This window comes from Dermacentor silvarum, chromosome 7 (assembly GCF_013339745.2).
Source record: "Dermacentor silvarum isolate Dsil-2018 chromosome 7, BIME_Dsil_1.4, whole genome shotgun sequence".
Classification (NCBI taxonomy): Eukaryota; Metazoa; Arthropoda; class Arachnida; order Ixodida; family Ixodidae; genus Dermacentor; species Dermacentor silvarum.
In genome coordinates, this window is record NC_051160.1 from 178,613,783 (window position 1) to 178,638,167 (window position 24,385).

Below are 24,385 nucleotides of genomic sequence, written 5' to 3' on the forward strand. Positions count from 1 at the left end.
ATGCTAAGCTTGCTGCAAGAATGGTGACGTTTGAACCACTGTCTGGGAAAGCACTGATCTCTCCCAGTCCTTTGACGTGAGCAGTAGCGACGGCACATCTGAACTTGGATCCATGCAGGGTGTCATCGACACAGCCAACACAGGCTGTTGGTGCTTTGGGGACTGTCGGCTTGTTGTCACCCGAAGGTTGCTTTGGTGTAGTACATTTACTTGCTAGGTGACCCTTCTCTTGACAGTTGTAGCACACCGCATCTTTCAAGTCTTGTCCTTTTCTGTATGCTGGGGCACCATACTTAGCTGAAATGGCTTCGTACCTCGACTCTTGGTCCGCAGGTGGTAGGCTGTTAATACGAGGAGGCAGAGTCATGCTTGTGGTGTGCTGGAACGTAGATGGTCGAGCAATCTGTGAGGAGTTTACAGTACTGTCAGTTCTGGGAGTAGCACTCTGGAGCTGGGGGCGTCCCGGCTGTCTTGCGAATTGCTCTGCTGGCTGTGGAGATCGGATCAGGCGGGCGTGGTCCACTGCTCTATCCACTTCGGATACAATGCTGAGGAAGTCGTCCACGGTACGGGGTCGCTGAACAGCGATGGATGTGGCTACCTGGTCGTCACGAATGCCTTGAACGAGGTATTCGATGCGTTCCTTGTCAGTAATGGGAACTGGACAACGTGACATGGTCTTGAGCTTTGCAAAGGTGTACTGCTGCAGGCTCTCTCCGGCTTTTTGTGTGAGGGCTGTGACCTTCTGTTGCCACTGTATCATGGAAAGTTGCTCGCCGAATTGTTCTTGGAGTCCGGCCTTCCAGATGTTCCATGTGGTAAGCTGTCGCCCTGTTGAGGCATGCCAGTCTGCTGCGACTCCACGTAGCTTTCCTTGTGCAATGGCGAGGAGAGTTGGGTCTTCCCATCGTGCAAGTCGTTGAATGCGCTCGAGCTCTTCGATCCAGTGCTTGAAAGTAGGGGTGCAACTTCCGTTGAACGTAGGCAGCGAAGCTGAGAGGTCTGGTAGCGTTGTCACGTGCACTGGGTTCGCATGACTTGCTATCGTGGTCATCCTAATGGCCATGTTTTGGTGAAGAAAAGCTGCCATGGCGCTGCATGTTCTCTGCTGGGTCTGACGTGAAGGCTGGCATGGCTGGGAATGACGTCGTAGGCACTGGCATGGTCGGGAACGACGTTGAAATCTCGGGCACGCATGGCACGGGTTCGTGGTTTGGCGGTGGGTCTTTCGCGGTATCAACCAAAAGTCGGTCGATTAGTTCCTCCTTGTTGCCGGTTGTGGAGAGGTTTCGGCGTTGCAGCTCAGTTTTAATCAATTGTGCATTCAACGTGGCGAGGTCTTCTGCGGTGGCAACACGCCAGTTGATGAACGACATCGTTGTTGACACGCCGGGCTGGGTAGGCTTAGGAATGGTTTGGCGTTCAACAGCGCTCAATCGAGGGCACGGCGGCTTACTTGGCGGGCGAAGTGGCTGTGGCAGGTTGCGGATGTCGACTGCGCCATGTCTCTAGCGATTCGACTGCATTCCTTCGTCTCTAGCAATAAGGCATGTCTCTTTCTCACACCACTTGAAGACGCCGCAAATGCCATGGTGACAAAAGATTAAACAAAATTCTTCCAACGCTGTATGGGCACGCCTGTCCGTGGTGTGGTGGCTTGCCATCGCTATACCACATTTTGTGGGGTTGCCAAAATAGACCACCAAATTTAAATACCTTTTTTAGGTAAATTTGAACTATCGAACACTTTGGAGCAATGGGAGGCACAACTCGCCAGCTCTGACCCCGAGGTGCAGCTAGCACTTCTGGGTCACGTAAGGCAGGCGGCAGAGGCCAGTAGAGCCCTGGACTTGGGGCCCCACCCATCGAGCTCATAACCTTTCACCCGAACCGTTTTTCAATAAAGTTATTCCTCCTCCTCCTCCTCGATGATCTCTTCTACATCTGCGGGTGTTTCGGTGCCGACGGAAATGACAATGCTGGAGCGAGGCGGAATGCTGACTTGATCTTCGATCACACTCAAAGCATGGTGACTACAAGTGCTCTCCGGAGGTATCGCGTGATCTTTAGATAGCGTTATCGACTTCAATTTCAGGTCGATGATTGCGCCGTGTTGGTTCAGGAAGTCCATGCCAAGAAGGATGTCTCGTGAACACTGTTGGAGGATACCAAAGGTGGCAGTGTAAGTCCGGTCATGAACGGTAATTCTTGCTGTGCAGATTCCAGTCTGTGTTATTAAGCGTCCTCCAGCTGTTTGGATTTGTGGGCCTTCTCAAGCAGTCTTAACTTTCTTCAACTGAGCTTCAGGTCCACCCAGGAAAGAGTAGTCCACTTCTGTGTCCACTAAGGCGATGACTGCGTGGCCATTGAGCAATACGTCGAGGTCAGTGGCTTTATGTCTTGCGATGCAGTTAGGACTTGGCATCAGATCACGGCTGCATCGCGTAGACGTGTGGCTGGTACATCACGTCAACACGTTTTTGGTAGGTACATTCTATGCTTCCGGGCTTCGTTGGGATGGTGGCGTGTCGTTGTTATATCATCTAAATAGTCTCTTCGGCATCTTTGTCAGCGGCGGAGGATCTTCGTTATTTCGACGAACAGCAACCGCACCCCCATCAGTTGCTGCTATCAGTTTCCCGAATATGGGCAAACAAATTGACCCCGGGCTGGGCCAGTGTATGGTCAGTGCTGGGGTGACAGGCAGAGCCCTGGTAATGGCGAACGTGACGGTCGACGAAGGCTTCACTGAGTGGCGACGAGGTAGTCGGCGATATCACGAGGCCGTTCCCCTTGCTGTGGGCGCGGCACAGCAAGGGGAACAGCAAACCCTCGTAGTACCAAGTCGCGGTATGGGCATGGGCGGTAGATGATGACCGGCTTCTCCGCAGTGATAGCAGAGTGGGCGGTGGTCTGGAGTGCACCATACGTCTGTCTTCCTTGGGGAGTTGCACTGGACGATGAACGAGTGAGCTGGCAGCAGCGGACGACGGAAGTGCGGTGTTACTGGGCTCTGGCACAGGTGCAGAGGGGTACTTTGACGACGGGCAACTGGGGCGTATGTCATTGCTTCCGGCTGGGGCTGCACCACAGGAACTCCGAGTGAGTGCTGGATCTCCTCTCGGACGATGTCAGCAATAGAGGCTACATGAGTTTGCATGGAAGGGAACATCCTGCGCAGTGCTTCACGTATAATAGCTCTGATGGTCTCTCGGAGCTGCAAGAGCCTAATTCTTGAATTTTGCTTTTTGGCGAAAGCGCTTGATGGTTGTATCGTCGGTTGTACATTTCCAGGGTCTTTCAGATGACAGTGGCTTCCTATGAAAATTCCGCAATGGTCTCTGGTGAACAGGTCTTGCTTTATTCCCTGCACGAGGAAATGAACATTCTCCTCAGACACATTCGGGTTGGTGTGGCGGAACAAATGGGCCATATCTTCCAAGCAGATTGCAACATTTTTGTTCGGCAGCTGCATTCGGGTTTCTAGCAGAGCTTCTGCCCTTTCCTTATGCACGACGCTTGTAACGCTTGTAAAGGTCAGCAGAAAACCGTTGCCAAACAGGTCCTATGTCTTCAGGGTCTACTCCCAGTTCTCAAACCTTGTCCTCGCATGTCTTCTAAGGCAAAGTACACATGCCACAGCTTGCTGTCAGAGTCCCAGTTATTGAAAGCAGTGACCCTTTCGTATGTTTCCAGCCAGTTTCCCGGCTCTTCAAATGATGATCCGCAGAAGGTCGGCGGCTCGCTGGGCTGTTGCAGAACAATGGGGAACGCTGGGGCTACCATTGGAGTTGTTGCCTTGGCCACGGTCTTCTTGGTCCTCTCAGGTAGTAGTCCATGCTCCAGAGGCAGGTGTTGTAGCCTGCGGCTTGCTCGATGGTCCGGGACTACGTTGGTGTGTTCACGATCCGAACTTGGATTATGGCTCGTCAGGGGCGTCCAGTACATGAACGCAAAGCAACTCCACCACATGTCGCGTGATAGTGACGAAGAACACAGCAGCAAAACTATGACTGGTTAAGCTAACTCTTTATTGGGCAAACCTGTGCCCCGGAAAACAGGCTACATTCAAAGCACAATGATAACGGCGAACACAGTTGGTGTCACCTTTACTCGCTTGGGAGGCGGAGAGTTGCGTACACGCGCTACTCTCGATGGAGGAGAGACACGACTGGCGGCACAGCAAACGAGGATTTAATGTTTACAAGAACGGTAGAAGCACGCGGCACACAACACTAAAACCGTAACTCAAAACTAAAGGCACTCAAAACTAAGGACATCACTCAACAAAAATGCTTACTCAATACAAAATACAAAACTCTGACTAAATACCAAAACTACCAGAAAAGAATCTATCTCGGAGCCTAACTCCGCCTTAATGTCTCTAAGTCAGTCCTATCCTTTGCTCGCCAAAGTCTGGCCACCCTAGCCCCGGCCTAACTGCGCCGCAAATCAGAAATATGAGCTCTTACGGACCGACGACTTGAAGTTCCTTTCGTCGGGTCCAAGTCGTATTCATTCGGGACGTCGTTACTGCCGTAGATGCCGACGACTCGCGTTGCCTTTTTTGTTGGTGATGAGCTCGTCAGCGACGGCGCTCGGCGTTGCTTAGGACCACCTGGATAGGCCTAGCGTCGGGATGCGTCGCAACCTCTTCGTGAGTGCCGATGTGGCGTCCCGAGGAGAATCGAACGTGCCGGTCTGCCGCAGAAGGGGGATCCTCTCTGGGGTGCCCGGTCATGCCGTGAGAGGCTGCAGCCAGTCCAGGAGCCTCACTCGAACTTGCCAAGGTCGACGGCCACACCTTGGACGGCCAACGTCACGGACTCGGCCAGACCCCCAAGTCTCCCGTCGCCAGAGTGTAGCTGGAGATGCGACCTTCCTGGCCCGGAGCCACGTCGATAATCCACGGACAGCGTTGTTCATCCCTCGATAACACCTCGGCTCACGCGCCTCGAGAGCTCGTGCCGTTCCGAACACCTTGCCTCACGTGCTCCTCTTCTGTTTCGGCCCACAGGCGGCCTCTTACATATGACAGTTGGTGATCGTTGAAAATCTAATCTGTCAGTCAAGCACGTCACCTTTTATACATGAGTAATCAAAGTTTCCATAGTAATCGCTGGTGCCCGCATGTCTTCCAAAAAGTGCTACAGAATTCGCGTCACTGATACGATCAGATTACACAAGCTTCGGTGACAACAGATACGGGATAGAACCATGGATAACATTCCAGTAAGTTCCAATCATGTAAGCGTGTCTTTAACTTTAGGTTGTTAGTGAGTGAAATGCAGTCCCCGAGAAAAGGATAATAAGTACACGTGTCAATATTTAGAGGGCACGCACGTTGAATGGATGAATTGGATGAATGGTGCTTTCCACACAATGCGTGGTCTTATCCAATTTGTCTATGGATTTCTTTCTTTCCTTGTACATATTGTAAGCACATTTCACGTACTTCATCGTTCTCATTTGTATATAGCCATCATCATCCCTGTTTCTCTTCTTCTTCGTGTTTGAGCCTCGGCCGTGCCGGTGGAATAAACGGGTCTGCCAGTGCTGCCTGTCCTGGTCGTCTTCCGTCTTTCAAAGTGGTGGAGGCGCGTCAAGATCCCGACGTCCTCCTGCGTTCCTGCCCTACCTGGAGCTACGTTCCGGTCGCCGCCTGCGCCCGGCCACCCCCACAGCTATGACCACCCCTGCGTCGGCCGCCGGCACTATCGCTACCCCTGACGCTCCTGCTCCTACGACATCGGCTGCACTGACATCGTGCACCATTACCACCCCTCATCGTGATCCACCAGTCTTTGCGGGTCTCCGCGGGGAAGACGTCGACGACTGGCTCGACAACTACAACCGCGTGAGTTCGGCCAATGGGTGGACCGATAGACAGAAGTTGACAACCGTCGCATTCTATCTGACCCACGTTGCGAAGACGTGGTATTTTAACCACGAAACTGACTTCACCGACTGGTCAGCGTTTACTACCAGCTTGCGGCAAATTTTCGCGTCTTCTTCTGGCCGTTCAGAAGTCGCCAAACAGAAGCTCGCTGCGCGTGTTCAACTTCCGCAAGAGTCATATACATCATACATCAAAGATGTCCTGGCTCTATGCCGCCGCGCATTCGCCATATTCTTAAAGGCATTGGTTCCATCGCATTCAATGCCTTAGCTGTCCAAAATCCTACCTCGGTTCAAGATATTACATCGACGTGCCAGCGCTTGGACGAGCTTCAGGCCCTCCGTCTTCACCATGACAGCGACCTTCTAATGCCACCTCATTCTGATTTACGCGCTCTTATCCGCTCTATTATTCGCGAAGAACTTCAGGAGCAGCAACAGCGGCGATCCACTGTTGTTCCCGCCCCATCGCCAACGTTCGACTTGCGCAACCTTGTGAAGGAGGAGTTGGCAGCCATGACGACACCGACAACGTCTGTTGCCCCAGCAGCGTTCCCGATGCCCACATACGCGGAAGTCGCTGCAATGCCACCTGCTACTGTCCCTTCTGGGACTTCTGACCTCACCTGCGGCCATTTGGCCTCTATGGGCGCCCGAGCACCTGCTGCACCTTCGTATACTCCGTGGCGTCCACCTAGCCCGGTCTGCTTTTACTGCGGTATACGGGGCCACATATCGCGTTACTGCCGTCGCCGCCAGCTGGATGTAAGCCGAGGCTATGCCGATTTCGAGCGAGACGAGAACCGACGACACGACGCTTACTACCCAGGCCCGTCCGCTTTTACGCAGCGTCGTTCTCCATCTCCTCCAGCGTCTCCACGTCTGCCTCAGGGCTCCCGTTCGGCTAGACGACATTCTCCTTCTCCCTACCGCCGCTCTGCATCACCGCTTCGCCCCATCTCCCGCCTTGCTGACCAACACTCGGAAAACTAAGGATTGCAGTTTTTGGAGGGAAAACTGCGTCCTGTCGAACTTCGGAAATACCTCCTTGTCGCCCGGCCAATATGCTATCTGTAACTCTCGAAGGTGTTCCTGTGCAAGCTCTCGTCGATACTGGTGCCGCTGTTTCCGTTCTGCGTAGTGATTTGTGCTCACGGCTCCGTAAAGTCAGAACGCCTTATATTGGACCCGTTTTACGCGGCGCTAATAACGTACCCATTCACCCCGACGGACAATGTACGGCTCGTGTTTTGATCGACGGCATTCGTCACCACATTGAGATGATTGTGCTACCCGCGTGCATCCATGAACTTATTCTTGGTTGGGACTTCCTGCATTCTGCCTCCGCTGTTATATCATGTAGGGAGAAAGTCGTCCACATCACAGATACCACGGATGCACCTATTTTGGAGTCGTCACCCTCCATCTTGAACTTGGCTGTCGCTGCAGATTACGTCCTGCACCCTGGTCACGAACACATTGTAGCTGTCACATCCGGCCAGCTAACCGATGGAGACGCACTGGTTACCCCCTCTTCACGCTGCACTTCACGAGGAATTCTAGTCGCCCCTTGTCTCGTCCGGTTTTCATGTGGCCGAGCTCTCCTGTACGCCTGCAACACAACCCCAGATCCTGTATTGTTGCCCAAAGGGATGACCGTGGCAACCTTCACCGACCCGCCACTGATCTCTGTCGCAGCGCTTTCCCCTTCTTCGTCACAAGTACCAACCTCAGGTTTGGATTCTTCTTCTCTCCGAGCCCTAATTGGTTCTGACCTAACCGCTGCCCAGTCGGATGCGTTACTCGCCCTTTTGGCTAAGCACAAATCCTGCTTTGATAGCTGTGCCACCGCATTGGGCCAGACTTCCGTAGCTGCACACCGCATCGAAACCGACGGTTCTGCAATTATACGCCGTCGCCCATATCGTGTTTCGCAGTCGGAACGGAAGATCATTGAAGAACAAGTTGATGACATGCTAGCACGAAATATTATACGACCTTCATCCAGTTCCTGGGCGTCTCCTGTCGTTCTGGTGAAGAAAAAGGATGGTTCCGTTCGCTTTTGCGTTGATTATCGAGCGCTCAATAAGATTACACGCAAGGATGTGTATCCCATGCCTCGAATTGACGACGCCTTAAATACACTACAAGGAGCGGAATATTTTTCCAGCCTTGATCTGCGATCGGGATATTGGCAAATTCCCATGAACGAGGCTGACAAAGAGAAAACCGCTTTCGCCACGCCGGACGGACTTTATGAATTTAATGTAATGCCATTTGGCCTGTGCAACGCTCCAGCCACGTTTGAGCGTATGATCGACACTGTTCTTCGTGGCCTTAAGTGGAAGACCTGCCTCTGTTATCTGGATGACATCGTTGTTTTTTCTTCCAGCTTCAGCCAACACCTACAGAGATTAGACGAAGTCCTCCAATGCCTTTCAGATGCTGGTCTCCAGATTAATACTAAAAAGTGCACATTCGCCAGCAGAAGCATCAAAGTGCTGGGTCACGTCGTTTCAAAAGACGGCGTCCAACCTGACCCTGAGAAGATTGCTGCTGTGCTTCAATTACCTTGCCCATCAAATCAAAAAACATTGCGCAGCTTTCTCGGCCTGGCGTCTTACTTTCGCCGTTTTATACGCAATTTTGCTACAATAGCAGCTCCTCTACATAAGCTCCTGGTCACCGGCGCCTCTTTCACATGGTCCGAAGACTGTGAGTCGGCATTTCAAGCGCTTAAGAAACATCTCACTTCCGGACCGGTGCTTTGCCATTTTGATGAGAGGGCACCCACTATACTCCACACTGACGCAAGTGCGCAAGGCATCGGAGCAGTGCTCCTGCAACGGGGTCCCGCGTCTAAAGAGCAGGCTGTGGCGTATGCTAGCCGGACCCTCTCGCCATCTGAATGTAACTACACGATCACAGAGCAGGAATGCCTGGCTATTGTTTGGTCCATTCAGAAGTTTCGCCCGTATCTCTATGGTCGCCACTTCACCATCGTAACCGACCATCATGCTCTGTGTTGGCTGTCATCTATGAAGAACATGTCAGGACGCCTGGGACGCTGGATACTGCGCTTACAAGAATATGATTTCACGATAACGTACCGGTCTGGCAATTGTCATCATGATGCAGACGCACTGTCTCGATGCCCGCTTTCGCCTTCTATCGATCGTGCGCACTCCCCGTCTCTACCACGTCACTCTGACGCTACGCCTGCCGCCCACCAGCTCACGCTAATGTCACTGGATCAAGCTCAGCTTTCTTCATGCTCCGATTTAGCTTCCCTTCAGCACGCAGACTCCTACTGTCGAACTCTCATTGATCGCCTTCGCGGCCTAACTAAACCACCCAACAGCCGCTTGCGAAGCCAGCTTCAGCAATTTCGCCTTCAAGATGGGGTGCTTCATCGTTATATTTATCATCCTACGGGTAACAAGTGGGTCCCAGTCATACCTCGCTGCCTTTGTCTTCGAGTTTTAGAAGCATTTCATGATGACGTTGCCGCCGGCCACTTAGGCTTCCTCAAGACCTACGACCGCATCAAGACCCACTGCTTCTAGCCTGGATTGTCCACAACGGTAGCCAAATACGTTGCCTCATGTGCGTTGTGTCAGCACCGCAAACGCTCCACATCCCCGCCTGCCGGTTTTCTTCAGCCTCTGCCATGTCTGACCGAACCTTTCGAGTGCGTTGGAATTGACTTATACGGTCCCGTGCCGTTGACGCCCTCCGGTCACCGCTGGATCGTCACAGCGGTAGACCACTTAACAAGATACGCCGAGACTGCGCCTCTTCGATCTGGTGCTGCTTCTGAGGTTGCTGACTTTTTCCTGCAATCCATAGTCTTGCGCCATGGTGCTCCTCGCGTTCTTTTGTCCGATCATGGCAAAGCCTTCATGTCCCACGTCCTCGAAGAAGTCTTGCGGCAGACTAATACGAAGCATAAAACCATTTCTACATATCACCCGCAAACCAATGGCCTTACTGAACGCTTCCACCGAACGCTCTCTGACATGATTTCTATGTACTTACGTCCTGACCACACAAACTGGGACAACATCCTTCCCTGTGTTACATTCGCCTATAATACTGCGACACAACGAACTACCGGTTACAGCCCTTTCTTCCTGGTGTATGGACGATCTGCCTCCTCCGTCTTCGACTCCGAATTCTTTTTCTCTCCTGCTTCGCCTAACACCTCCCTCCCAGAAGAGTTTGCAGCTCGACTCGCGCATTGCCGTGAAATTGCTCGTCGCAACACCGCCGCTACCCAAGAAGAAAGAAAACGTCGCTGCGACAGTAAACGCCGCGACATCGCCTTCCATCCTGGAGACCAAGTCCTCCTCTGGACGCCGGTTCGAACCCCTGGACTTTGCGAGAAATTCCTTCACCGGTACATTGGGCCCTACACAGTCCTACAACAAACTTCCGCAGTGAACTATCTAGTCACTCCGCTTCACTCCGTCGAGGACCGCCGTCGTCGTAGTGCAGAAATTGTTCACGTCTCCCGCATGAAGCACTTTATTCCCCGTTCAGCCGATCTTTAGATTGCGGCCAGGTTGGCCGCTTCCACGAGGGGGGGGGAAATTAGTGTAAGCACATTTCACGTACTTCATCGTTCTCATTTGTATATAGCCATCATCATCCCTGTTTCTCTTCTTCTTCGTGTTTGAGCCTCGGCCGTGCCGGTGGAATAAACGGGTCTGCCAGTGCTGCCTGTCCTGGTCGTATTCCGTCTTTCAATATTTATATGCAAGCACTTTTTGCATTAAAGTTCAGTTGAAGTAAGCACTTGTGTTTCATGTTTCGTTGTTCGTGTCAATTTTGCACTGCCTGCCATTTTGGATTCCTACGAACTAGCCCGATCAAATTACCATAATGCGACGTGCACATGTACTGCCTTTTGTTTACTTGGCCCGATGAGGAAAAGACTTGACTGTGGGTCAGTGCACACAAAATACTGATGGCGCTTGTTGTGCCAGAAGACAACCACGATGACGGTGATACAAAGTGAATAAAGGTTGGAGAGAAAGAAAAGAGAAATAAAGATGTGGGCATGAGCACACGGAGAAAAAAGAGAAGATGTTCGGGGATCGACACAGTGGGGTGACCAAGCCCGAGTCTCAAGTTTCCATCTCAAGGTCTATGAGTTGGAAGCTTCATGTGGCCTGTGATCTTATGCCACTGTCTCACGTCATCACGGCTCTGATTCCCTCAACCGCTCTCGCACACCAATACTCAAACCTTCGAATTCAGCGGGACGTCTAACTACTCGCATCGCTGAACTCGTCATTCCTTGCACCAACGGGTGTCGGCACAGACTCTTTGACTGTTTCAATGATGTATCAGCTGCTCGAGACTCGTAGCTCTATCTTGATTATCTATGTGTGGTTTTCTGTAGCAAGTGTGTTTGTTGTGTGCATAAAGATCAAGCAGCCTAGTCAGGTTGGTGGAATCGTCCCCAGCTTTAAAGAAACGCTTAACCTTGGACTTGGCCGCGCAACACTTGAAACAGAGAAACTAGGCGATCGTAGCCAAGCATTTCCCAGAGGTGCGTACGAACTTGCCATGTTATTACTCATGATGATGATAACTTTCGCGCGTCTCAGACTTACGGCCGTCACTGCGCGTTGCATAGCGCAGCTTGCAACACCAACAACGTGTTGAAATGCCAACAACGCATTCCAGCAGACTAGCTCCGTGAATATGTCTCTCTCTCGCTCTCATTTTCTTTATCTCTCACCCAAGCATAGCTCACAAAACCTCTTCACCTCGCAGAGCACGAGCGTGCGATCGCGCCAGGTGTGGACGATTACGACATTCGAAATAAATCATATGGTTCGTATAAATGCATGTTCTGCAAGCGTGGCTGTATAGCCTAGCGGTTATGATGCTCGCCTTGGGACCGCGGGTTCAGATCCCTCCTCGGCAAGGAAGTTTATTTCTTGATAGTTTCTTGATACGAACCACAAATTACAGCTGGCTTAAACAGCTTCGCTGTTAAAACTATCTTTTGAGTTACCAAAAGCCAAACATTTTCTATATATTTATCATTAGCAAAAAAAAAAATATTAATTGCTTTACATTTATGAACAACCTGTGTTGTTATTATTTCCTGTGCAATTTATTGTATACATAATTGTAACTTGTACTACTCAAACCTAAATTCATTTCATTCATTCAACCTATAGTTTATTACCACTTTGTTTAACCTTAACTTTATTACCATGTGCGCTTTTCTGTTATTTGTGTTTACCATAGTGTTTAACTATTCTCATTGTCTATCTAACTGTGTAATCACATTTGTAGAGATTGATATGTGTTAAGATTACCTATATGCATGCCCTTCCTGTTATGATCCCTGGTGGAATCAACAGTATTAAAGGGCCCCTAAACCACCTCAGATATTTTTTGAACATTGTAAGTAAACAGGCGCATCGAGTTCAGAATGCCGTCACGATTCTACACACCGCGGGAGCGCCACAAAACCAAAAAAACAATGCCGACCTCCTCCCCTCGCTTTTCCGGTAACCCCAGCGGTCGTCGTGATGTCAGCAGGGGGAAATCTGGTGATGTCAACGGCGGAAACGATGTCCATTGGTCGAACAAGAACCTACGACTTCCGGTTTGTCTGCTACCAGGTACGCGCACTCCCTGCTCGTCCTCGCCGTGTTGCTCGCTTGTGCGCGCTTGCGCATAAGTAATTACAGCCCGCAACGCAAGTGCAAAATCACTCGTGTTCCAACCAGTCATGCTTAGCGGTCTCATTAGCTGCGCGAACAGAGTGCGACAGTGTTGGCCTTTCCAGACGTGCGCGCAACACAGGGTCTATAGCGGCACGCTTCGCATAACACGCACCGGCACCGCAGCAACAGCGGGTAGACGAGAAGCGCCGAGTTGACGTCCACGTTACCGGCACGCTAACTCGCCGCACGCCGTTTGCCATTCGCGGGCCGCCGTTCGACAGCGGTTTTGCTCGCGAGCGACGAGATTTCCTTGCCGTACGTAGAGATTTCCTTGCCGCACTCATTTGTGCGGCAGCCTCACCACCGCTGATCGCTCGACGGCGCCGATATCGTCGCTAGGCCTTTTCCGGTTCCCTTCAAAACTAAAGCGGATGGCGCTTTGAAATGAATTACCGACGCTCACAAGCCGCAATATTTTATTATCGTTGTTATCGTTCTTCGCAATAATTGTACACAAAGAAAAAAATACGCTGATATTAGCGGTGCCGTCGGCTACGATGCGAGCACAGCCGAGCCGGTCGTCTCCCGTCGGTAGCCGTGCACTCAGGTGCAGCCGATGTTTTCGTTGCCGGTGGCAGAGGCACGCAGCTTCGCGGTCGTCGATTGGCCCTTTGATTGTGCAGCGGGCGGGGCGCCGGCCGAACTGTCGTCTACTTTGGACACCTCTCGCGCGGCAGACTGGAGGCTGTATCGTTATCCGCATATGTGCCGCTAGCATGGCTAGCATGGACATGCCTTAACCGGAAGTAGGGAGTGTTTTGAGAAGCGCGTTGGCGATGACGTATGTAACGTGACATTTGGAGCAGCAATCGGCGAGGAGAAGAGACCAGCCGTAGCGAAGGAAAGAGCAAAACGAGCGAGGGCCGTTTTTCGATCATCAAACGCATGTAACTCCGCTATTACGGCACCATTTCGAAAAATTCTCGCGCTACGTGTTCGTTGTAGACTCGTGCACAGCTGCAACACCACAACTAAATTTCGACCTCTGGGTGGTTTAGGCACCCTTTAATAAATGATAAAACCAAGTACAATAACTAAATACAGCAGAAATAAGCATACAGACATTAAATGTCACAATAATAAAACTAAGCTCATGCATTTTATTTAAAAAAATTGGATTCTGGGATATTTTCATACCCAAGGGTATACTGTTCAAATTCTGGCTCCAGAATCAATTCTACGTTTACAACTGTAGTGGATCTCATGCATGTTTCCCTAGAAAAGATTCAGTTCAAGTCTAGTGCCATGTACTGAGTGTTCGTCCCACGTCTTTTTATCGCTAGTAGTCTCAATTCTGCATTATTACGGTTGTCAAGTTCTTACCATTGCATATTTCTTCCACCTTGTGAATGATTTCCCACAGTCTTTCATCAGTCACATGCTTCAGTGTTGTCTAGAAAGAAAGAAACAACAACTATAGCATCTATCTGTACAAAACATTTTTCATTAAAAAAAGTTTAAATTGAAATACAGTAAAAGCATGCTAATTCACATTACACACCATAAAATTGGATGTATCTATGGCCTCAGTTATTAAAGGGTATCACCTGTATGCCCACTTACTAGCGCAATATCTATGTATTTTACTGCATCAATTTTATAATGCACTGGCAGTAAGTTTTCCAGCGTGGGAGGTTTGGAGCAGAGTTCCCGGGCAAAAACCAATTTGCTACAACTACAAAAATTATGTTGTACACAGGACCCTTATTCACAGCACAATGGTCTACTTCCCTCGAGAAGCTTAAGCAAAAAAAAAAATCACTGGATGTGGGAACCGATGATTAGCGAAGCTCTCTTGATGTTTATCAAAATGTCTGCATGATCTGCTCTCATTCTGTTCTCCACAGCTTGATTGCTCATTAACCCATAGTTGGTTTATTCTGCACAGAAGGCTTCACATTGTCTGAAAACTTGCTTCACAATAGCTGGGGCACTCGATATACATGCACACTTCACTTAAGCTGTTAACTTATGTAGTTTCTGTCGTGCTCCGATCCAAATAAGTTGGCACGTATGTTTGGAATTAGCAAGCATACTATGCAACATCTTAAAGTCTCTCGTTTTTTTTTTTATCAGCAGCAAGTAACACAGCAGTAGCAGCAATGCTCAGCAAAATATGTGATCTGGATAGAGACAGCACTTTCTAGCCTGGCCTATCTCCTTGCTTAAGGTCGTTGGCCACTAAATTTTTTTTTTGCTTACAAAAGAAGTTAGGGTTCAAATATATATATTGTGAGACGTCGGCCTGATGGGATACCTTTATTTCCGAGCAGCCGCCCGAGTCAGAGACGAAGCACCGCACGTGACAAAAGATGATGAGTCGTATGTACAAATGACGACGACGATATGCACAAATAGCGCTCACAATATATATATTTTTCGGAATAAGCATGTCTTATTTAACGTCATTAACTATTTAAACTACAGAAAATGGTTCATTTTATTTTTTGGCAGGCGATTTTTGTCATAAAATGTGGTAAAAGTGCTGGTCGAGCCAGTAGTGATATAAGTAATGAACTGCTCAATTGAGTAAAGCTCTGGTGTTTATGCAGCTAAGTGTGGGACCTATGCAACAAACTAGGATAAATGCAATGTGATAAATATTAGGAAAGTAATGTTCGAAAAACTAAGCAAGTGAGGAAAATTGCAAATTTGCACCAAACTTATTTGCAATATGAGCTGTAAATGCAAAAATATTGCTTGAATTATTTCTGGTCTAGTTCAATGCACACATCTCAAAGTGAGGAATGAGTGTGCAAAATTTGATATCCAAATATAATTTGAACAAAAAGTTATCAAGGGTTGCATACCATGAGGTGGAGCAAAATCTTGTTCTGAGAAAAATGTTAGAAAAAGACAAAAAAAGTCGCAAACAACACAGAGGCCTACAACGCACCAGCTTCATAGCTGGAGCCCCCATGAGATGCACTACGAGGGCGGTCCGATAAGTACTTAGCCTCACCGCGAGAGCGCGACGCTATCGCATGAGACATATACTGACGTTGAGTACGCTCTCTTAGAGGGACACATACAAAGGTCCAGTCGAATCGGGCTCGCGGTTTTGTTTTTGGCCGCTTGAGGAAGAGGAAGCAGGTTATTTTTCGTGTGTCCGTTAAAAAATGGAAAAAGAGCAATATCGGTCGGTGATTTGATTCTTGTTTTTGGAAGGGAAATCGCGCAGCCAAATCAAAGAGCGACTGGGTGCCGTCTACGGTGAGTCTTCTCCTTCGATGGCAACCATCAAAAATTGGTTCAACGAGTTTAAACATGGTCGCACGTCGGTTTTTGATGAGCCTCGCCCAGGGGCCCCGCAAACGGCTACCACGGCCGATAACGTGGCAAAAATACATGACCTCGTATTGGCAGACCGCCGACTGAAGGTGCGCGAGATAGCTGAGACAGTAGGCATCTCAAAAGACAGCGTGGGTCATATCCTGCATGAAATTTTGGGCATGAGAAAGCTGTCGGCGCGATGGGTGTCGCGTTTGCTCACTCCGCACAACAAGCGCGTCTGTGAGACCACTTCAGAGCAGTGTTTGAAGCTGTTTAAGCGTAATCCGAAGGAGTTCCTGCATCGTTTTGTGACCGTCGACGAAACATAGATCTACTGGTACACACCAGAGACCAAAGAACAGTCGAAACAGTGGACTGCACCCGGAGAACCTGCTCCGAAGAAGGCGAAGACTGTCGCATCGGCCGGAAAGGTGATGGGCACCATTTTCTGGGATTCTCAAGGTGTGATCTTCAGGGGCGTAGCCAGAAATTTTTTTCGGGGGGGGGGCAAGCGCCTGCTTTTCTCTACGTGACGTGACCGATACTAAATATCGGTAGTTTAAACAGACTCTCTTCATGTATATCCAAGACATGGGACCCCCCCTCGCGTGCGCTTGTGAAGAAATTAAGTAAAAGTAAAGTAAGCTCAGTTAAATACAGTAAGTACGACAGGTACAGTGGGCGTTTGGAGCAACGGTCTCTCATCGCGCCACTGAATGGACCAGTCTTCAAAAACCCGTCATTGAGACGACCCGCCCGATCGGAGAAGACATCAATAATTGTTAAGGCTCATTCACACCGGCAACTGACAGTGGTCTCGCGACCAAGTTGGTCGCAAAGCGGCCAGTCGCAAATGGTCGCAAATGGCCGCTTTTCTCGAAAAGCTACCATTTTGGGCCAGGCGTTCACTGCTCGATTTTTCAGTCGAGCGACCGTGGTCGCAAAGCTGCTCAACCAATCAGCGCCGCGCCGAAAGTGATGTGTGTCGTCGTCCACGCCAAATGCAATGTCCGCGTCACGATATGCAGGCTACAGGCCGGTAATTGGTGTCCTGTCTTATGATGCCGGGACGCAGCAGTTGCAGCAATGTGTTCAATATACGCGGTCGCATTCGCTGGAAGCTAAACAGCAGGAAAAGAAAGCACAGCACAAACCCTTTTTCCAGCTGCCGTTCGTTGGATGAGCACGCCACCCAAAGGTGAACAGCAGGTGAACAGCTTTGCTTTAATATTATGCACCGAATAAAACGCTATGCGAACTAGAAATTACAACTTGCTCTCGATAATACTCACTGTCATGCGCACAAAGTTCAGGCAGGAGGCGGGTTGCGTGGCCGGTCACTTCATGCGAGCAGAGGCACGGGCGCACCTACGAGCATCGCATTTTCTTCGGAGGCTTCCGCGCTGCCACAGCTGACACCACGGCAGAGCACATCAGCACAGGGACGACATCTTCCTGTTCGCTCGAATCAAAATCCAGCCTTCACTTGAATCAAAATCCATGGCTGTTGCCGGAACGCGAAACTAATTTACACAGTGCCAGCGAAGTGCGCGCTAACTGCGTAGATCCTTAGAATTCTCGCTGAAGAACGAGAGTGTCCGGGATTGCGACTTGCAGGTCGCGCTCAGCCGGGCTTGCCGGTGTGAACATTAGTTGCCTTCGGACGCTTTTTGTTCGCGAGTCGCAAATGGTCGCGCGACCTCCTAAAGTCGCCGGTGTGAATGGCGTCGTCCTCGTCGGGGCGAAGTGCGTTTCACAAGTCAAGGACGGCTATATACGTGAAAATGCACGTGTGACCAGGCTATACCTACTCCCATAGCAATAGCTTGTTCGCTGCGTCTTTGCGCTAGAAAACTTAAATAGGTGCAAAAACGCGTAAGGCTTTTTTTTTTTTTCCGAAGCTCTCGTCGCCCTGCTACCTCATACGAGAGGGTTGCATTTTCTGCGGCAAGTGCATGGGCCGCTGTGTCTTCCGCTGTGTGCGAGCGTGCAGCCGTCATTTGCCTTTACGTTAACAGATTCAGAATTGCACAGAATATTTCACCGCACAGCATACATATGGCATGTGTACGCATTTTAAGTAGTGCGTGCAACTCATTTCTGCTTCACTTACGCCGGTGCAAACAGGAAGCGGCCTTGTACCTCACAGAATATCGACTGATTGGTGTACTAGTGATGCAGGAATGAACTCCGGTCTTGTTCAGTGCATAGTGCACATAATCAATTTTTCAGGACGCGTGAACTCCGACGAGAACTGTAAGCGCCTGCAACAAGAGTTTACTTACGCTGTACTGCGCACAGCTGTAATTTATGCTTGTCGGCTGTCTGTTTCGTGCATTCTGTTGCGAGTCGGTAGAATTTCACTGCTGGCATCAACCCCTTCATGCATACATTGCTGGTTTGGGATTCAACAACACAACAGCAACTACCAGCCTTCCGTAATTGCTGGTTTGGGATTCAACAACACAACAGTAACTACCAGCTTTCCGTAGGGGTGTAATCGCAAACAAGAGACGTCTCGCGCGCGCGAGGGTGTGGCCTAACCGGCACCTGAAGGGAAGCGGCGCAAATGTATACCGGAAATTTAGACCACCTGGGGTGTTTAACGTGCACCTAAATCTAAGTAAACGGGCCTCGAGCATTTTCGCCTTCATCTAAACTGCGGCTGCCGCATTTCTTGATTCATTTGTTGCGCATTTATTGCTTCAGAATGCAGCCGCCGCAAAGCGGCCGTCACATTCTCGCCCAAAACCTCACAGAATGTCAAAGCCTTGACAAACACCGTGACAGTTTTTTCCATATGCAGACATGATTCGCCGTAAATTACCAACCCATACGGAAGCACCCAGGAATGAAATAGTGATAGTAGCACTGGTTTCTTGCATTATGTCAGCGCGAAGTGACGAGAACAAAGGGCGGGTAAGTGAGGGGGGGGGGCAGCAAAAAATTTCGGGGGGGGGGGGGGGTTGAACCCCCCCCCCCCCTGGCTACGCCCCTGGTGATCTTCGTCGACTACCTTGAGAAGGGCAAAACGGTGACAGGACCCTACTACACCGAATTACTGGGCCGATTCGACGCCGAATTGCGAAAAAAACAGCCACATTTGGTGAAGAAAAAGGTGCTCTTCCACCATGACAACACGCCAGCTCACACCTGCGTCGTCGCCACAGCCAAGTTGGTCGAACTGAGCTACGAAGTGGTGCCCCAACCAGCGTATTCTCCAGATTTGGCCCCGAGTGATTTCTTCTTGTTTCCCAGCTTGAAAAAGTCACTCGCCGGACAAAAATTTGAGTCGAATGAAGAAGTCATCGCCGCCACAGAAGCCTACTTTGCAGCTCAGGAGAAAACATATTTTTCTGATGGGATCAAGAAGTTGGAGGATCGCTGGGTCAAGCGTACGTTGAGAAATAAATTGACACCATTCCAAAATTTTCGTTTTTCTTTTGAAGGCTAAGTACTTATCGGACCGCCCTCATAGAGTCTCATTTTGTTCATGTGGCTGCTTGGCGACAACATAAGAGTAAAAAGGTATTTTGAGTTATATTTATATAAAAGCAGTAGTAACGATGTTTGGTTTCAAAATACGAAGGTATGGGTTAGAAAACTCACTGCAGCTCCTAAACTAAGACATACATAAAATGTATAAAGCAAAAAATCAAGAAGATTGACTTTTGAAGGTAACCTAGCACCGTAATGTGGCACAGGAGAACGAGGTATCCCAACATTACTTGTGGTTGTGGTCAATGTGCACAGTTCATAACACCGACGATCTTAATGGCCTGACCAATGAAGGTGCTACAAACGGCGCTCTGGTGACATCAGCCTTTGTGGTCTTCTCTGCTCTGGTTGCATTCTCAATCGTTTGGTCTGTGGGGATTGAGGGTTGCGCCGGCATGATCGCGCGCGCTTCGCCTGCTCTGCCATCCCTCGCCATCGTTCCCCGCTGGCCTCCTTCTCCGCCCGCGCCGCCTAACCGGTTCCCGCGGTGGCGCTGCGCACGCGGCGGTTGGCGGTGGGGGCGGAGCGCTGACGTCACTACGCGGCCGGTAGTCGGCCGCTGGCGGGGAAGCGTGGACTTCTCTCCGGGACCAGCGCACGGTACGTTCATGCTTTCCTCTCGTCCGCCGACACCTTTGTGACTAGGACTGGAGCTCGCGCACGGTGCCTTTGCCCGTGCGGGGAGCGCGTACTTTGTGCTGATCCTTTCCCGACACTAAGCCGACGAGCGGTGCCATTAGTGCTCGCGCGAGGTCGTACCTCGCCGAGCCGCACTTGCCGAAAGCCTAAGCCGAAGGATATTGCCCGTGCTCTCGCGAGCTGACCCATTGGTTATTGCCAGAGCAAGTAGCATTGCCGCCGGGACTTTTCCTAGCGGCGTGTCCCAGCTTGAGCCTGTGCTCTCGCCGCGACGTGCTATAGGCGCCTGTTATTGTATTTTCGCCCTGGTGCGGGACCCCTTTGGCTCCCCTCCGCGTGGGCGTTTGTGCAGTGCTGGTGCCGACGGTTTCAGTAAACGGTTTCCGTCAACTCAGGGCTTTACTGTGTTTTTTGCGTGCGTCGCTCCGTAGCCCCTTGCGGCCTCTGAGCTCGCGCGCGAGCGGTGCTGGAGGCGACGGCTGACGCGGCCCTGTGGCTCGCTAAGCTCGAACCCGCGGTGGTTGGTCTCCTGTGAGACACCAAGAACCCACACTGGCGCCCAACGCGGATTCAAAGGCTCATTAAGCCTTTGTCTGTGCTTAGCCGAGTCAATACGCCTTAGCGAATTGGACTCGCCGCGTTATGTCTGCTAGGCGTAGTGACCTTTGTCCTTTGTTAGTGCTAGCAGACGCCGCGTTGCTCGAGAACGGGGGGGGGGGGGGTAAGTGGTTCTTGAGGGAAAGGGAAAGGTTGGCGCTATCTTCTGCAGCCCTTGAGGGAGCACGGCTCAGCGCCAAACGAGAACGGGGCCAGGCCCCCCCTTGAGCAGCGCACTCCTGCACCCTCGCTTGTAACGACCCCCTGTGGGGACGGCAACGCGAGGCGCTACGTACCAGCTCCATTTGGAGCAGTAGCGTTGTTTGAAAACGGGGCCAGAGCCCTCTCCGAACAGTGCACACGGGCACATTCGTCTGCCACGGCTCCCTTTGGAATGCCAAGCAGTGCGATGTAGCAGCGCTCCCGATCATTGACTCCTTCGGGAGTAAACGGAGCGCAGCGCGGAAACGGGGCCTTAGCCCTCTCCGACTTTTGCCCGTTGGCTGCTTCTCAATTGAACAGCCAAAACCAGTGGTATGCCGCGGCCCCCTGTGGGGAACCTTCAATCACGGCGACCACGAATTCCGCTCATACGTCTCCCTTTGGAGTACATTCGGTGGCGTCCAGTGGCACACCGATCGAGCACGCGCCTGTTTTGTCAACGCTGGCTGCAAGCGGCTATAGGCTAAGCAATTCACGTATAGCTGCCTCAAGTGGCAGCTGTGAATGACAGCAGGCGCACCCCGCTAGGAGCCCTTTTTGCTCTGGGGACGGCGGCGCGCAGGCCGGTATCCCTGTGGAAACCGCGCCACTGATCGAGCTGGACGTCAGTTCATCCTTGCTCGATCGCGCCGCTAACACGCCAACGGCTCCCTTTGGAGCAGGCGCACAGACGCTGTTGCATAACGCCGCCGAAATGATCCAGGCGCTCTCTGGGGCAGTTAAAACGCTGTCGGCTGTTCCGAAATGCGCTCACCCCGCTGTACGGTTGGCAGTCCCGACCTACAGCGGATACGGTGACCTGCTCAGTGCCAGGGACTACTGTTACTCCCTCGCACGCTACCAGAGAGCTCTGGGTTTGAACGATCAGGATGTACTCGGACGCGTCGTCCCTGTTGCACTCACTGACTCGGCGGCTAGGTGGTACAGGCTTTCCGGACACCGTGCAACAACCCTCGAGGAGTTCCGCGCGGCATTCCTGCGTGAATTCCTACCCGCTGACTACGAGAGTAGGATGCGGTGAGAGCTTGGGCTACGTACACAGGCTCCTGATGAGTCGCTTCAGGAGTACGTACAGGCGATGCAAGACCTTTTCTTAGTCGCCGAGCCCAATGCCTCGAACGAGGAACGCGTCGAACGGGTGATCAGGCAGGCACATCCGACCTTTTCGGCGTACCTGCGCGGCGGCCGCTTCCGAAATCTGGAGGAATTAGCCGCCGAGGCAAAGCGCATTCAAGGTGACATTATCGCCGCGCGCGCCCACCGCCGCCCGCCAGCGAGGCCCTTGAGCCGAGCTGTGCGTGGAGAGGGCCTGAGCCCTTTCCCCAACGGCAACAACCCGGCCAAGCTGCCTTTGCGGCTGCAAGCGGGTGTGTTTGGTTCTCTGGGAGTTTCGCTCGAGCGTTCGAGGAGATCGGACGTGTCTTTCGGAGCTTTCGCGTCTGCGGGAGACGCTGTGGCGTCTCATGCAACGCTCCCCCCTTTCTACTACGTACTGGTGCGTTCTTGCAACTGTGAGTGGACTTCGCCGAGCCCGTTCGCCTGACCGTCGTCCTCGCTGCCTGCTCGCCCGGTCAACGACGTCGTCTCCGCAGATTTCCTCTTCGCCTTTTGCTATCCACGAGCTGGACTTGGTTCTTGCCATTTGTGCGCTTGTCTGACGCAGCCGTTTTCGCGGCTGGGATGGCAGGGGCGCCCCCAGCTTCACCGGCGCAGCCGACCGACCACCCGCGGCGTTCCCTCGTACGCGGCTCGTCGCGCAAACGCGCGGTGAGCGTCGCCTGCCCACGATCTCTGTGGCAGCTCATCACCAGCGCTGAGGCAGTGCGGTTGCAACACGAGCAGACGCAACGCCTGTGCCGGGCCATCAGCGGACGGCCGACATCTACTGCCTCCTCAACGACCACCTCCGGAACGAGGATGTTCGCGACGCCGCCTCTTTTGACGGATGACCCGGCCGAGCAGCTGCACGAGATCGCCGGGAACCCGCCTACTTCGGGATCCTCCTGCTCCGCTACCGCCGCTGCTGCCTCCCTGGCCACTGCGGTGGCTCGGCAGACACTATCGGCCGGCACACTCGATACAGCCGTTGCGCCTTCGACAACCCCCACGAGCTCTTCGGATGTACTGCTTGAAGGGGATTTTGTCGCTGTTACTGGGTTGCCCGGTGCGTCTCTCGTCGAACCGCAGTACGTCCCACTGCCGATAGACACAAACCTCGAAGATATGGACACCACTATTACACGTAAGCGTTCGCGTCCCAGCGAGCTCGGTAGTGATGATGAGGGTGCCTCGCGCAAGGTGCAAGCAGTGGGGACTGCGCCACACAATGCATCGACGACTAAATTGCCGCCACATGTCACAGGTGAAGACGATCGCCACCTCACCCTGGCTAGTGGCATTACCACCGAAGGCGAGTTTCAGCAGGTTCTGTCAAAGGCGCAGAAACGCCGCCAGCGTTCTGCGTTACCACCGGGCCTAGCCGGGAACATCCCTTCTCCCGGGACCGAGCCTGCCGTCGCTCCTGCCGCACGACCTACGGCCCCCTGTAGTTCACCTGCGCCTATTGCACCTTTTGACGTGGATCCCGTTGCTACTGCCGGGGTTCCCAGAACTTCTGTGCCCACCTCGCCACTGACATCCCGCACAGTGCTGTTTCGTCCGGCACACAACGGCGCCGCCTTTCCCCGTACCTCCCGCCTCGCCATCGCACAGGCGCTCTCCGCGCTGCCTGGAGTAAAGGAGGTTCGCGTGAACACGAAGAAGAACATTGTGGCTGCGGACGCGGCATCACCGGAATGGACGGAGCACCCGCTGGCCACGTCAGAGATCGCCAGGATGCCCGTGACCGCGCGCCTTCCAACCGACCGCACCCAGAACAGTGGCGTGGTGCAAGGCGTACATGGCAACTACGCCGATGAGGACCTGCTGGCTGCCGTATCGTCGAAGGTACGGGTTATCGCGGCTAAGCGACAGGGCACCACCCTGGTGCTGCGTTTTGCTGCCCCTTACCCCCCCGCAAGGATCTACCTCTTCAGCATGCCCTTCGAGGTGCGACCCTCCCGGCCTCGCCCTCTGCAGTGCCTACGTTGCGGGTGCTACGGGCACGCCACAGCAACCTGCCAGAGACCGGTACGGTGCCTGCGGTGCGGTGGCCCACACCAGACGCAATCGTGCTGTTCGAGTAGGGTCAGATGCCTGCATTGTGGGGGACCACATCCAGCTGACTCGCCTAACTGCCAGCTATGGCAGAGAGAACGGCGCCTGGCCACGATAAAGGCGTCAGCTCCCACACACCTGTCGCATCGCGAGGCCCAGGCGGTCCTACGGGCTACCCCCACCAGTTCAGTAGCAGCTGCTTCTGGACCGCCACGTGTTACACCGACAGGAGGCAAAACCTACGCTGCAGCACTCGGTGCTCCTGACAAGGAGGCCACGACCTCTATCAACCACCCCCAACCCCGCTTGCAGCAACATGTACAACAGGCAGGCGCAATGAAGCGGGGCAG

At 52.2% G+C, this 24,385-nt stretch overlaps 1 protein-coding gene across 6 annotated transcripts in view; it reads right to left on the bottom strand.

The window, feature by feature from the left end:
- The window catches only part of LOC119458732 (tRNA:m(4)X modification enzyme TRM13 homolog), a 306,204-nt gene that overhangs the window by 125,475 nt on the left and 156,344 nt on the right, over nucleotides 1-24,385 (bottom strand). For all 6 annotated transcript variants that reach the window (XM_037720598.2, XM_037720596.2, XM_049671406.1 and 3 more), the window contains one exon: nucleotides 13,974-14,043. In XM_037720598.2, coding sequence (XP_037576526.1) covers nucleotides 13,974-14,043 — 70 coding nt within the window. The remainder of the gene's footprint in view (nucleotides 1-13,973; nucleotides 14,044-24,385) is intronic.